This window comes from Rhizophagus irregularis, chromosome 15 (genome assembly GCF_026210795.1).
Source record: "Rhizophagus irregularis chromosome 15, complete sequence".
NCBI classification, from domain to species: Eukaryota; Fungi; Glomeromycota; class Glomeromycetes; order Glomerales; family Glomeraceae; genus Rhizophagus; species Rhizophagus irregularis.
Window position 1 is genome coordinate 4,127,970 of NC_089443.1, and position 15,356 is coordinate 4,143,325.

Here is a 15,356-nt window from a genome sequence, read left to right on the forward strand (position 1 = left end):
TATTTATACTTTATTAATCAAAAGGTATTTGAGTTATTTTGAACTTGATCTGAATTACAAAAACTTGGTCAAATTTCCCTCCTTTTTGTGTTTTTTTATTGCCCATTTTTAAACCTGTTATTCTTTAATTTGTTAATCTATTATTTTGTAAATTTTTCAAATATTACATTATAAAGAAATATTCTATCATAAAGAAATAATCTTTTCAAGAAATAATCTTCCAACTTATAATCTATCTATAATTACTTCTCCTAATCATTCCTATTAATAAACTTGATAAACTTGTTATTATATCGGGATTTATTCCTATTGACTTAAAGTTGCTTGCCGAAACTAGGGAGTTTTGGCATGCCGAAACTGCCAAAACTGCCAAAACTAGGTTTCGGCAAGCAACTGAAAATGCTGAAATGCCAAAACTGCCAAAACTGCCAAAACTGTTTCAGCATTTCGGCGCAGTATATCATATGATATACATATAGTTTCGGCGTTTCTTAATTCAGTTAAACTCCAATCAGTTTTTTAACTGATCATAACTGATCATTGATAATCTAAAACGGTTTTTTAAACCATTATCATTATTTTTTTTTTTAAAAAAACTTTTTTAACGTTAAAAAGGTAATTTAACGTTGAATTTTATGATCGCCCGCCCACCCTTTATTTTAACGTTAGTATATTTTACTAACGTTAATTTTTTTTAATTTTTTTCTTGAATTGTATTAAAGAAACGTACAAACGTTTCTATTTTCTTGTTTTTTAGGATACCGGACTCCTAGGAACTTGAAAGAACCTGGACTTTGGTAAGTATATGAAGTACTGTGTTTAAATTGTGTTAAAGAAATGTACTAACGTTTCTTTTTTCTGTTTTTTTAGGTTACCGGACTCCTAGGAACTTGGAAGAATCGGTCTTTGGTAAGTATATGGAATACTGTGTTTAATTGTGTTAAAGAAACGTACTAACGTTTCTTTTTTCTGTTTTTTTAGGATACCAGACTCCCAGGAACTTGGAAGAACCGGTCTTCGGTAAGTATATGGGGTACTGTGTTTAATTGTGTTAAAGAAACGTACTAACGTTTCTTTTTTCTGTTTTTTTAGGTTACCGGACTTCTAGGAACTTGGAAGAACCGGTCTTTGGTAAGTATATGGGGTACTGTGTTTAATTGTGTTAAAGAAACATACTAACGTTTCTTTTTTCTGTTTTTTTTAGTTTACCAGACTCCTAGGAACTTGAAAGAATGGATCTTTGGTAAGTATATGGGGTACTGTGTTTAATTGTGTTAAAGAAACGTATTAATGTTTCTTTTTTCTGTTTTTTTTAGGATACCGGACTCCCAGGAACTTGGAAGAACCGGTCTTTGGTAAGTATATGGGGTACTGTATTTAATTGTGTTAAAGAAACGTACTAACGTTTCTTTTTTCTGTTTTTTTAGGTTACCAGACTCCTAGGAACTTGAAGAACCCGAACTTGGGATACTTGGTATGTAAGCTTAAGGAAGGGGGAAGGAATCTTTTTTTTTAATATATTGAAGAAACGTTATAATGTTCTTTCTATTTTTTTTGTTTTTTTTTACCAGACTTTTTTATATGGAAAGTTTTATTTAATTGCTTCAAAGAAACGAGTGTGTTTCTTATAGTATACCATTGTTTATAAAAATTGGTTTATTACAATAAAATAAATAATAAAATAAAATATTTAATTACGTATATATATATTGGAATTAAATTAATGAAAAAAAATTATTATAGAATGCCGAAATTATGCCGAAACTATATCAAGATGTTAGTATTAGCTATGCCGAAACTATGCCGAAACTTGCAAATAGTTTCGGCAGTTTCGGCATTTCAGCAGTTTCAGCACTAATAAAAGAGTTTCGGCTTTCGGCACCAGGCCAAATGAGTTTCGGCAGGCAACCTTACTATTGACGAGCTCAATAAACTGGTTGTAATGTCATAATCAATCAACTCCATAATTAATCTATCTGATCTTCATTAATCATTCAATAAACATTATTATTTATCTGGTCATATGACTTTCATGTAATCTTCTGTTCGGTATATTATTTATCTATATCACGTGACTATCTTAGTATCTATGCTACAATTGGGATATTAGGGTCTTCACAAAAAACATGATTGAAATTGAGATTGAAATTTAGTATAGAATTTCAATTTTACTAACATATTAAGATTAAAAATTTTATATGAAATCTCAATCTCAATCTCAATCATGTTTTTTGTGAAGACCTCCATTATGTGACTTACTTTTTACGTGACTTTCTATTATCTTTTATCTCATAATTATCACGTGATTATATCATATAACTTCTATCACATGATCCAATCATAAATATCGTATCATATCATGTGATCTATTATCATGTGATCTTCTTTTCGTTATATTACTTATCTATTTCATATGATTAAGTCCAATATTTACAGTTACATCACAAGTCTCTGTGCATAAAATTATTATCATATAAAATTTTAACTACTCTAATGATTTCCGTTCTTAGGGAATTCCGCTTCCCACTATTAAGATTTTATCTAATGTTACATGATTTTACAGACATTCTATATAAATCAAAAGCCAACCTTCAGGCCTATTTCTGGTGGCTATGATAGAGCATAATGTCTATTCTCATATAAAATTCTTTGTGCTTGAGGTGAGTAATATTTTCTTTAAACAGCTTTCACATATACTGAAAATTCTTGTATTTTGTTATCTGCTTGAAGTGTAGTATTTCAAAGCAGATAACTACCATATTGGAAATCAATTCTAACTTTAAAAGTTGTGGACTTGTGACTTCTTCCGATTGGCTTGTTAACGTCAAATCAAGAAATAAAGGATATTGGCGGTAGTAAATTTGAGGTACATTTCTATAATACTTGTCTAGTTCTTGAAGAGATAACCTCAAAGCATGAAATGCTCTGGAAAATAATGACATCATCTTTTCATTATTCTTGAGCTAAATAAGGTGATAGGTCGGGATAAAAAGATCCACTATAGCAGTATCTGAAAGCACAGCACCATATACAGTGAAGGTAGGCCCTGAGATCTAGTACTAAGTTATTCACAAATTCAGTAAAGATATATCAATGCAAGTTTATAGATATACCTGCAATATTAACCAAGAAACATGGCATATTAGTATTAGTATTTTTCTGGTTCTTACAAAATAATAAATAGTATCTACAGTTTTCGAGATAAGCACAGCTGCATAGGATTTGGTCAAACATGACTCATTTTTGTATTTAATGTTAATTTTATGATATAAATTGACCGTACCATCAGTACTTTAATTTCTGTCAATCTACTCTACAATCAAGATATTTTGATAATAAATTATTTGCTTTATTTCGATACTCTTCTTCTTTAGTATAAAATTTAGCCATCTCAAGACAAAAATTATAGGTTATCACTGTGTTCTAGATCTTCCTCACAGTGATCTTTAAATATACCGAAAATCAAACAATGTAGGATAACAGGTACGGTGTTAGAAGCTGATGGCGGGTGGTGATTGAGACAAATAGCTTTATTGCGGTTATTAAAATACCATTCTTCAGGTTCTCCAAGTTTTGATGACATTGGTAAAGTATCTAGAAGTTCTGTATATGTCATGCAGGGGCCTGAAAATTGTTATGTTAGACAATGATTTATTTTATAATCGACAAATGATTACATACCTTTTATAGTATCTAATATTATAACAGGATTTCTAAGCGAATTTGGTATTTATCAATGAATTCAACGAAGACTTCTTTAGAGTCAAATTTTACTCTTTTATTCGCAATAATAAAGTTATAATCTATCATTGAGCCTATAGGATCAAAAAGTTTTTGAAGGCTTTCAAATAATTTAACAAAATCATTCCATATGCTGTTTTTCATAGGAATTACCTTTGATTGATTATATTGGTAGTATATAGCTAGAGATAAGAAATAGTACAAGTTATCAAACATTTTCTAGATGAAGAAAAAAAGAGTATATATCTGAAGGTAGTTACTTACCCTTTTCTTCGACTTTAAGTATTTTCATTGATTATTAAATAACAAGAATGAAAAGTTAAAACAATGTCTCGTTCACTCGCGTTGATAAAATTTATTACGACTCACTTAGTTACCAGCATCAGGTTGCTCTATGATAATGCGAATGTATTTTTTGGGCGGGTTTGACAATAAGAAGCAGAAAAGAAAAGCACAAGAATAAGTAAGTATTTGGTATTATTGGCGAAGAGTTATAACTATCATGCTAACTATATTTGTTATAACTCACCAACGAGAGCAGGCACTCCTATGATAACTTTAACATTGTTTCCTTTGGTGTTTGGAAAGGTTTTTACAACTGTTAATCCTGAGTTTTCTAATTTGTCTTCATCATTTAATATATCGTTAATAGAAGTGGTCTTAATTTGACTTTGATCAATGTTGACTTTCCATAGAATGAGTTGATCGAAATCAACCTTAGCAAACTTATTTTGCTTCCTATTCTTGATAATTTCTTTGAGGTCGATAATAAAGTTGTCCCTACCAATAAGGCACCAAAGTCTGATGGACGTTCCAACTGTAAACATTTTATACGTTTTTATTTGTATGACAATGGACAAACAGAAAAGAGATCTTTTTTTTTGCAATATGGAAATTTGGGATATATATAAGAAATCAATTATCACACAGATTGATCCAACTCATCAGTTGATCAGTTACACAACTGACTTAATAGTCATACCAAATTACAAATACCATACTTTACAAATACTTCATATAAAAAAGTGCTAAAATTTGAGATCGTGATGCACGTTACAGTCTCAGGATTTCATAGTTTTGCATATCAAGTGATGATAAGCGAGAAGAATATTCATGGTATTTTATTAATACATGCGAAAAATAAATACAAATGTTCAGGATATTATGATACATGACGTCTGTGCTAGGATCTATTCCTACAATCTAACTAACTATTTGGCATTTACGTAACTTAAAAATTCACCTCGCGTTCTTTACAATATGACTGCTATAAAGTTCATATTTATTAATAATGAGAAACTAAAGTTACAAGAATCACAATATAGGAATTTATTAATAATAAATTCTTACGCTTTATATCTATCTAGCAAGTTAGAATATTTGAGCTGTTCTTGTCGAAAAGCTTTCTCTTCTTTTTTGTGTCCTCCTGACTTGCCATTCCGAAGTCAATCAGGTAGATGTCGTCATTGTCATTAATTAAGATGTTTTCCTCTCGAATGTCATTATGGAGGATGCCATACTTGTGGATTGCTTCTAACCCCTTTAGAGCCTTTGTTCTTTGACGTTTTATTATATTATGCTTGCTCAATATAGTACCAACAATGATCATACTGATAACGAAGCTCATACCTCCTCCATAATATCCATAACAGATTAATTTTAAAATGTACTTGCCTTGAATGTCAACGAGGTCTTTATAAATCTCAACTTCTTTTTGCATTTCTTCCAGAACATATGGTGGGGCCTTCGATAAGTCAACACTCTTCAAAGCAATCGTATTATCACAAAACTCACACAGCAGTGTTTTACCACTGCGTCCCTCACCTAGTATACTTTTAAACTTGAAGTCTGTGAAGTTATAATTTTGCTGGTTTACGGGATGTTAGAAGATGATTGTTGATTCACGGAAGTTAGTAGTTGGCTTATTGATGAACTGAAAAGCGATTTTGAATGTGATTGAAAAGTACGTGAATTATTGTTCCTTGAACTGGTACTACTACTTGAGGTTTAAGAGACTTAGAATTCTCTTTTACCCGTCGAGTTAGATAAGCATATGCCTTGAGTACAGGTGGAGATTCAGACTGCAGTGGAAGAGTTTTTGAGATCCAAAGCTCTCAACATAAGAACCAGTGATTATCATAGTGGTGAGAACATCATATCTAAGTTCATTTCTGCCCATATAATTGTAGATTTGTTGAATCACGTCTTTGCATTTACTCGTCTGATAAAACTCAGGAAATGTTTGTTCACCCATATCTTCTAAACATTCTTTCTTTTAGCAAGATCAATGAACCCACGAGATGACAGGTGAAATCTGGTATGCCAGGAGTGTTAGGAGGTCATTTTGAAAAATCATATTCTGATTCCATAAACCTATTTAACATTATACAAATGTTGACGTCAATAGCAACATGAACATCCTCCTCATTTAATACCACTTTATCTTGAATAAATTGTGGCCTCTCAAATATCGGTTATTGTTCGAAGCGGAACTGATTCACTTCCTTGAAAAAGTCACCCCAAAGTTGTACATTTGTCAGAAGGACACCATTAACCTTTGTAGAGTTCTTTGATGTAGTACATTTTGAAGAATATGTTATGGGTGGTGGAATACATGACAACGCCTCTTTCAAGCTAAGAACCGGAAATGAATACATGTTAATATTACGATGGTAAATGAAAAATTATAGACTGTACCAAAGCTCTAGACACTTACGTGGTAATTTTATAATAACATGGATATGTTCTTTGGGAGGTGAGTCTGAAAAGTATTTCAAAATCTTTTTTGTTGCAAGGAGTTCATCCTCGTCATTGAGTGTGGGATTGCTTAAAAGATCATCCTGATCGTCAGGGATCTTCACATTCCATAGTTTCAAGTCTTTCGCCTTGACATTTTCAGGAACATCTATCTCTTTCCTAATAACTTTTTTAAGGTGGCCAACAAGCTGGTCCTTATTAATATCAACAGGAAAAGCGTTTGCGGTCTTATTTCCTTTGATGAGGCAGAGTAACGTGATAGACATGTTTTCAGTTTATATAGGATTTTTTGCGAAATGCTATTGGTTCAAAGTGCGGTAAGTGAGAACAAGAATTTTATTTGCGAAAAAATACTGATGTGAAAAAATTTGTTTGTGATCAGCCATAAGGCCAGTTCATAATTGTTCGATCGGCTTTTTTTGTCATGTTACACTAATTTCATGATCAAAGTTCAAGGTTTGATAAACATAAGGCACCAAATATCCCGTTCAACCAATTATGAACTGGCAACAATCGAATCACTGCGCCTCCCTAACTGTAAAGACTATTCACACTTATCACCTGACATAGTGTTACGTTTTTATATAGACGAAAATAGTAATTTTTAAAAGCTATTTTTATAATTTTTTGCTGTGCCACGCTACGGCTTAACCTGTCTCAGATTTTAGTATAAATTATTTGATCAGTTTTATCAGAGTTTATCAGTCTTTTCATGATGTATTTAAAACAAAATTCACTTAAAAATAGAAGTGATTATTTTCTTCCGATTAGAGAATTAAATAAAATGAATCAATTAACTTGTTGTAAACTTATGTTCGGTATTTCACTCCTTATAATTTTGAACGGTGTTACAATCCTTGCATTCTTTAATTATTCATTGGGATTAAAGAACCAACAAGTGCAATTGGAAATCAATTCTGGTAACGCTATACAGGAGACTCATAAATTAAAAATGGAAATTAAGAAATTAGAAACAGAAATTGAACGATTAACTCAGGTAATTATAATCTGAAAAGTTTATACATCAGAAGTCAAAAATTAAGTAAACAAAATCTTTTGCAGACTTTCGCGCAGACAACGGGAAATTTGTTTCAACTTTATGCAAACCCAAACCTAAGATTGTTTTTCACACCTCCATTTGCGAATCAGCCTCACGAACAACCTGAAGCACCTCAAGGAAAGAACGTTGATTCATAAAAAAAATAGGTCGTAAACAGTACTGCGAGGGATAGCGCTTATTTGCTTCTTTTTGATTATTTCAATTAGGTTTTCTATTGCTACTTAACTAGTGATGTTTTATTTTTACTGAATAAATAAAGAAAAATTTACATGTGATGCACATTTAGCTTTATTGTATACATTAATTTTATTGTGAAACGATAACATGTAAATTTCTAAAATAATAAAACACGGAAAATTCAGAAGGGTGATCACACTTGAGTAAAAATTTTGTGGTATTGAAAGTTGAAACCCAGTGCATAATCCTACTTCGGGAGAGATTGCCTGAAATGAAATATGGTTGCTTTCCCAGCTTGAACGCTTATTGCCTCTCCAGTTGGTCTTGGTTGATAGATGAACCTGTTAGAGTGCTTTGCTTCCCATGTAGCGTAACTTTTCATAACACTGATCACTTTTCCAAGAAAAATTTTCATGATACAACACAAAAAAGTAAATACAAAGGAGGTCACCGATCCATATTATTTTTTGATAATTTTTTTGATCCTAGCCCTCTTACTATCAGGAGAACTATCTACACTAACTCTATCTTTTAACAACCCTACAATGATGCCAATTACCCTTTTCACATTACTACGAAGTAGTTCAGGACTATCTTTGATGGAGGATTTCGTGAGGTTAATCTGGTACTCACTACCGCTCGTACAATAAATACCATCCGGAGTGTATATAATAAAGTGCCACTCTGTACTTGTGGTCACAATACCATAGATATAGTCAAAATAGTCATTCCCGAATGCTTGATCTGCAGTTCGTTTTTTCTTATTTGTTTGAAATGCACTCTCGAGTTGCGCCAGACTCTAAGAAATAAAATGCATTAATGTTATTGAAACTTCTAAAACATGAGTCAAGTATTAGACTTACCTGAGCATAACCAATCTTAATATTGCGTGGCTTCCCTTTGGTAATACAGAGGAGGTCTTCCAGACTTTGATTGCGTAGTCTACTCTGCCTGTTGCATCCTCACCGGATATATCTTTCTGTAAAACTATAAATATATCTTGGGAGGTAAGTTTTTTAGCTATAGCGATGGATGCATGGAGAATCGATGAAATAAATTCACAGCGCGTCGCCTCGTTGGCGTCGGTCATGGTTTCCACATTTGAAAGTTTTAATATAATGTCTTCCATACAGTGTTCGAATGCCTTATCATCATCATTGATCTCCTCGAAGACTACAAAGAAAAATAAAGTTAACATGGCTATCTAGTTAGTTTCGAAAATTAATTAATTACTTACCAGGAGTAAACTGCTTGATGTTTATTATGTCTTCCCCATTGACCTTATTTTTACGAGAGTTTTAAGCGAGGAATAGTTCCTTATTTTTTGGCCAAGAACTTCAATGATTTCTGCGAGAACTGTTGCTGGACCTAAAGCGAAGCCAATACTGCGAAAGTCCTCTTTAGTTAACTTGAGAAAGGCAAGACCAGTAATTTCTTCCTTGCGTAAAATTTTAAAGTGAGTCTCCTTGAGCTTCAGGTCTTTCCTCCCCAAATAATCGATAAGCTCCTCTGTATTAAAATCCTTAACCACGTCCGACATTGTTCTAGTGGAAATTTCTTCCGTTATTGAGCTTGGAGAAGAAGGTGTAGAGGCTTGTGAAGACATGGTTTTTATATATGTAAGTTTGTGCTTGCGAAAAAATTTATGCACCCGACAGCAGTTACAGGTAAAGATGGTTTATGGATATAAAAGTATTTTTGGTTTCCGAAGTAAAGCGCTCGGGTAGAAATGATAGATTTTTTTGTATCGATTCATAATGCACTTGTAGTACAGGATTGTCAGGCGATTATATTACATCATTACACGTGATATTTTTCAAGATTTATAATATATGCTTTATTTAAAAAATAAAAAAAACCTTGCCGGAAGCCGGCCTACATTACATAAAAATTTGTGACTATATCGCTATTCATTTCATTACTGGGGTGTTTTAATATCTAAATAAATTATAATATGAATATCTTTTTCAGAAGGTTGCTTGGGAAAATGATCAAGAATATTGAGCATTGGAAACAGCGCCTGTACTTCATCCTGTCTCCCAATATTCACGCTTATCATCACTCCTTCAGCATTAACCGATGCTAGCACTTTATCTGAATTTAAGGGAATTGCACGGACTACAAATTCAGTAATTGGAATATTATCAAATCGGGGAGTATATATGTTCTTTTTTAATTTGTGATCTGGGAGAATGGACGAATTCATTGTTGTTAATTTTGATTGTAAGTTGTGTAATTCTCCCAACTGAATCGCTAGGAACAACAAGACAATTAAGCCTGATTTCTGGCATTTTGCTTGCCTAAATATTAATGTCCATAGTGAATAAAGTTTCGTTCGTACAGATGCAATAATCCTTTGAAACATTTTTTTTCTAAAAATATACTATCTACAAGTTAGTAATTTATACTTATAGAATGGATCTTTTATATCTGGATAAAAGCTGTGGATTATTATTATTATTTTTTTTCTTTTTCAGAACATAGCAAAAAATTTTTTTCTTTTTTTCGAATAATGGGAATACCCAAATAAATTTCGAGAGGTCTCTCACTTAAGTAGATAGATATTAATATATATACAATAAGATATTAGACATGTGTTTAGTATCAGTTCTATTTTCAGTATTGAAGTATTTTTCTTCTGGATGATCTCCCAATTACGATAAAAAATTTATTTTGGAAATTGGTAGTTAAGAGAAAATCCATTTCAATTTGTACTGGAAATTTCAATTTTATGCAAGATAGTTGGTTAATAGTATTACTGTGTCGTTAAGCGTTAAGACAAGTATATTATTAATAGACATCTGTTTAGTATCAGTTCTATTTCAGTATTGAAGTTTTCTTCTAAATGATCTATCAAGTTTTGTTTATGATAGAAAAAATTTTTTTTATTTGTTAAATAAAAAATATATATTAATTTCTTCGATTGTATTAATTGTAAACCTGTAATAAATGAAATTTTTGATTTGTCAATTATCGCCGCGTTCAAAATAAATTTATCTACCGATAATTGGTGTACAATAGAACGAACCCTCTAATGGAAACATTTTTTGAGATTAGCTTATCAGGGTTAGTAATTTTCAAAAGTACATGACTACATGTAACAGTTACGTAACTGGTTTCATAAGATTCATATGCTTGGCTGTATCAGATAAAAAAAATACTCTACTCTTTACTCCTCTACTCCCGCTTCACTCTTCTACTCCTTCACTCCTCTACTCCTACTCTTAACTCACCACTTGAATAATAACAACATTTCACACTCTTTTTTTAAAATGCTTTTAATATTTAACTTAGTACATGAAGAGTTAATAGAGTTAAAGTTATAATATTTGCTTAAATCAATCAAATGGATAATTTTTTAAATTTTTTATTGTAAGTAATAGAAGTAATAGTATACAAAAAGTATTTGAGTTTACGTGATCTTGAGTGTTTTGTGCACGTTGATCCTGTACGAAAAATTATTTATTTCAAATAATTTATTTTTTTATTTTTATTTATTTATTCGTCTTTTTTTCTTATGAGTAGCCAACTAAAAGAAATATAACGTATATAGTCGGTTAATTATGATTGTCACTAATGATATTATCATTTAATTAATAGACTTTACAATAGAAATTTGGTAAGTTTATTTATTTATTTATTTTTGTTTTTTTATTAGCCAACTAAAAGAAATATAATATATATTAGTCGGTTAATTACTTGTTAATCTGGTTTCTAAGATAGCTGATAACGATAATTAATATATTTTTTAATTAATTGAATACCAATAGAAATTATCAAGATTCGAGAAGTTCTCATAAGTTGGTTAATAAGAAATATGACGCAAATAGTTGCGACAAAGCAAGATATAACATAAGTGATTAGTAATTAATGATAAATCGATAAAACAAATATTAATTAAAAAGATTTAAGAGGTTTCTCTTATGTTGGTTAATAATATATTTATAATATTTGTATTAATAGACATCTTTTTTTAAGTACTAATCCTATTTTCTTTTTTCTTTTTTGTAGTACAGATTAATCGACCCTCTTGAGTTTTTTGCGTTAAAAATTTGTTGAAATAAAATAAAATTTATTTTCTCAATTGTTTTTCAAAAATCTTAAACGAAATTTTAACTGCTGATGAACAAGATGGAAAATTTATTTTGGTATGATAAACCAAAAAAAAAGATATTTTACGTGAAAATTTAATTATTTTAATAGTCAAGTTTGTCCACTATCAAAAGTTCCAAAAATATAAAAATATAAAAACTACAATTATAAACGATATGATGAAGTTTAATGAGCAGCAAACAAACGTTAATTGTATGATTTTATATTATGAGAATACAATATTTTTTTTTTTACCCTTTATTATGATGGTCGGTTACTTCAGTTTATTAAAGCGGGTATTACTTACTTATGCAATACTATTTAAAAATTCATCGAAGACACGACGGCATTCAGTAATATTCCGTGCGAATTTTCTGAGGTCCCAGTCAATAGGGCCGATGGAATCCCATGTGGGTGTCATAAGAGAGTCAAAAACTCGAGTTGGGTTGATTTCTAACGGCGGCAGCAAGCGCGCCATATTGGTTAAATCATCGCTAAGGTCATTGAAAGTATCGCCACTATGACTTTTGACTTTGTGGAATTTGACGTTCAAATTTTTTGACGCTATGGTATGGTGAATTAATTTCCATGCTAAATACTGTAACTACTGAGGCCCGTTCGCTAAAATAAAGCGCCGGTAGATCATATGATGATTATGTTTAAACGCACATGACATCCAATGTAATGGTTACACCGATTTCATATGTTTGTATAACTATGTGTAGGTTGAACTTGGAATTTTTTCTCAACCGGAAAAAAACTCTCCTCTACTTCCGCTTACTCCTCTATATTCCTTTACTCCTTTCTATCCCTCTATTAAATTCTTTATATTTCCTACTTCTCCTCTTTCACTCTTTTTTAAGTACTAATATATTTTAAATGACTAAATATGAGAAGTGTCGGCATTAAACATGTAGGGTTTATTTTATTTGTATAAAAGGTATATTTTTACATAAAAATTTTTTTTTTTTATTTTTTGTCATTTGTTATATTAAACTGAAATCTTACCGTAACCACTCATATTATTCGCAGTTCACGTGATCTGGGAATTTTGTGCGCGTGACTACATGAATTACGTAGGTAGTTGGTTAATCAGAGTAATTAATAGGCTATCTACAAGTTAGTAATTTATACTTATAGAATGGATCTTTTATATCTGGATAAAAGCTATGGATTATTATTATTATTATTATTTCTTTTTCAGAACATAGCAAAAAATTTTTTTCTTTTTTTCGAATAATGGGAATACCCAAATAAATTTCGAGAGGTCTCCCATGTTCACGACTTAAGTAGATAGATAGTTAATATATATATATGATATATATGTTATATTCAATAAGATATTAGACATGTGTTTAGTATCAGTTCTATTTTCAGTATTGAAGTATTTTTCTTCTGGATGATCTCTCAATTACGATAAAAAATTTATTTTGGAAATTGATAGTTATGAGAAAATCCATTTCAATTTGTACTGGAAACTTCAATTTTATACTAAATAGATAGTTGGTTAATAGTAAAATTACTTAGTAACTCTATTGCAGTTAAGTATATTACTATTAATAGACATCTGTTTAGTATCAGTTCTATTTCAGTATTGAAGTTTTTTTCTTCTGGATGATCTCTCAATTACGATAAAAAATTTATTTTGGAAATTAGGCAGTTATGGGGAAATCCATATCAATTTGTACTGGAAACTTTAATTTTATGTAAAATCGTCAAGATCAGTATATTGACATCTGTTTAGTATCAGTTCTATTTCAGTATTGAAGTTTTCTTCTGAATGATCTATCAAGTTTTGTTTATGATAGAAAAAATTTTTTTATTAGTTAAATAAAAAATATATATTAATTTCTTCGATTGTATTAATTGTAAACCTATAATGAATGATTTGTCAATTATCGCCGCGTTCAAAAATAAAATCCCGAATGGACATTTTCCCGAGTAACACCTTTTTCCGACATGACATTATCCCGAAAGACAAAATATTTTCCCGAAATCAAATTACGAAAAATGATTCACAAAAATACTTGATTTAACTGCAAAAAAAAAAAATAAAAATAAAAATGAAATTTTTTGATATAATAAATAAATTAATGGAAAAATTAAATTTTATGTTTATTATATTTATCTAATTTACTTTTTGTGTAATACTATTTTCTTAATTTTTTTTTATTAAATAAAAAATGAATTCATTATTTTACAATTATTACATTTTATCACGTAATTTATCTTAATTGAGACAATTTTTTTTTTTAAACACAATTACAATTTCATATATTAAACATATTAAATTAAAATTACGTAATTTATTTTTTATTTAAAAAGATCCGGACTAAAAAAGAGACTGAAAAAGATTTTAAAATCAACAATCGAATAGCTACGGTAATCGATCTGGCCGAAAATGAAACATGATTAATAAGCTTTTTTTGAGTTAATTAGAAAAAAAAAATCCAATTAAAAATTTCATTAACCGGAACTGTATTAGCGATGAAATCTCTCAGATTGGCCATCGGAACGTTGGCCATCGGAACGTACACATGACCGACAGCTGCACAATTTAAAATTATTTATATAGGTTAAACGTAACGGTTACACATGAATTTTTTAACAATTACTTTCTAAATATTATTTGTCAAAAACAATATTTTATTATCAATAAAACTTAATTTTAAAAAATTTAAAATTTGCGATTTATAATGTATTACAGTCAGAACACGATATAACGATTCGTGATAAACCGATTTTAGCCTATAACGAACTTTTTTCTCAAACCAAAACCGTCTATATTAAATTTTATCACTATATACCGATTTTATTATTATATATAACGAAGTCTGATCATAAACCAGTCATATGTATTTATTCGCGATAAGCCGATTACCACCTAACTCCGGTCAGAATTAACTTATTCCCGGCTGGCACTATGCAGCAGCAGATCACCTGACATTTATGCCTTAATTTTGGAATTTAATAATTCCTGTATATTAATAATAAACAAATTAGCACAGCATGTAATACAATTAAAATCATTTTTTTTATTAATAAAAATTTGGTATACCGAATTTTTATATTTTTTACTATATAATCGGTATATTAAGAATATTTGATTTATCGAATATCCGATATAACGATCCAAAATTGCCTAACCGGAGGGTTCGTTATATCGAGTTCTGACTGTACTGTATATCACGAAATTTATCGAATTATTTACATTTTCCGTGAATGGATCCGTGGAAGGCTCATTTTTATGGAGTTTTAGAAATAATAGATAAAATTTTTTATAAAGGCAACTTTTCAAATATTGAGAAATTATCATTTCAATTTTACAGAAGAATCCGTGAGATACTTAAAAAAGAAGAAATCACTATAAAACGTAATAATTCACTGCTAATTCACTTTATAGATGATGAAATAAGAGATAATTCTAATTTAACCATGAATTATATAGAAACTTTTATTTAATTATATTAGATATATTGTAAAATTTGGAATTACAGTATGTGATATAAAAAAATGATAAATCATGAAA

General features: G+C 30.1%; 6 protein-coding genes across 6 annotated transcripts; 1 reads left to right on the forward strand and 5 right to left on the reverse strand.

The window, feature by feature from the left end:
- Window positions 1-3,403: 3,403 nt before the first annotated feature.
- On the reverse strand, window positions 3,404-3,616 carry OCT59_007635 (uncharacterized protein; the record flags this gene model as incomplete). The annotated part of the gene is made up of 1 exon (XM_066150057.1): window positions 3,404-3,616. One exon carries the CDS (start codon window positions 3,614-3,616, stop codon window positions 3,404-3,406), a length of 213 nt encoding a protein of 70 aa, XP_065998819.1.
- Window positions 3,617-4,259: 643 nt separating this feature from the next.
- Window positions 4,260-4,568, reverse strand: OCT59_007636 (uncharacterized protein; the record flags this gene model as incomplete). The annotated part of the gene is made up of 1 exon (XM_066150069.1): window positions 4,260-4,568. One exon carries the CDS (start codon window positions 4,566-4,568, stop codon window positions 4,260-4,262), a length of 309 nt encoding a protein of 102 aa, XP_065998820.1.
- A 536-nt stretch (window positions 4,569-5,104) lies between these two features.
- On the reverse strand, window positions 5,105-5,995 carry OCT59_007637 (uncharacterized protein; the record flags this gene model as incomplete). Its single annotated transcript, XM_066150078.1, has 3 exons — window positions 5,105-5,608; window positions 5,709-5,822; window positions 5,945-5,995. 3 exons carry the CDS (start codon window positions 5,993-5,995, stop codon window positions 5,105-5,107), a joined length of 669 nt encoding a protein of 222 aa, XP_065998821.1.
- Window positions 5,996-7,213: 1,218 nt separating this feature from the next.
- OCT59_007638 (uncharacterized protein) lies at window positions 7,214-7,695 on the forward strand (the record flags this gene model as incomplete). Its single annotated transcript, XM_025328861.1, has 2 exons — window positions 7,214-7,495; window positions 7,561-7,695. The coding sequence occupies 2 exons, from the start codon at window positions 7,214-7,216 to the stop codon at window positions 7,693-7,695; spliced, it is 417 nt and encodes a 138-aa protein (XP_025164832.1).
- An 899-nt stretch (window positions 7,696-8,594) lies between these two features.
- Window positions 8,595-9,341, reverse strand: OCT59_007639 (uncharacterized protein; the record flags this gene model as incomplete). Its single annotated transcript, XM_066150087.1, has 3 exons — window positions 8,595-8,908; window positions 8,973-9,015; window positions 9,264-9,341. The coding sequence occupies 3 exons, from the start codon at window positions 9,339-9,341 to the stop codon at window positions 8,595-8,597; spliced, it is 435 nt and encodes a 144-aa protein (XP_065998822.1).
- A 312-nt stretch (window positions 9,342-9,653) lies between these two features.
- Window positions 9,654-10,100, reverse strand: OCT59_007640 (uncharacterized protein; the record flags this gene model as incomplete). Its single annotated transcript, XM_025328862.1, has 1 exon — window positions 9,654-10,100. One exon carries the CDS (start codon window positions 10,098-10,100, stop codon window positions 9,654-9,656), a length of 447 nt encoding a protein of 148 aa, XP_025164834.1.
- Window positions 10,101-15,356: the final 5,256 nt, after the last annotated feature.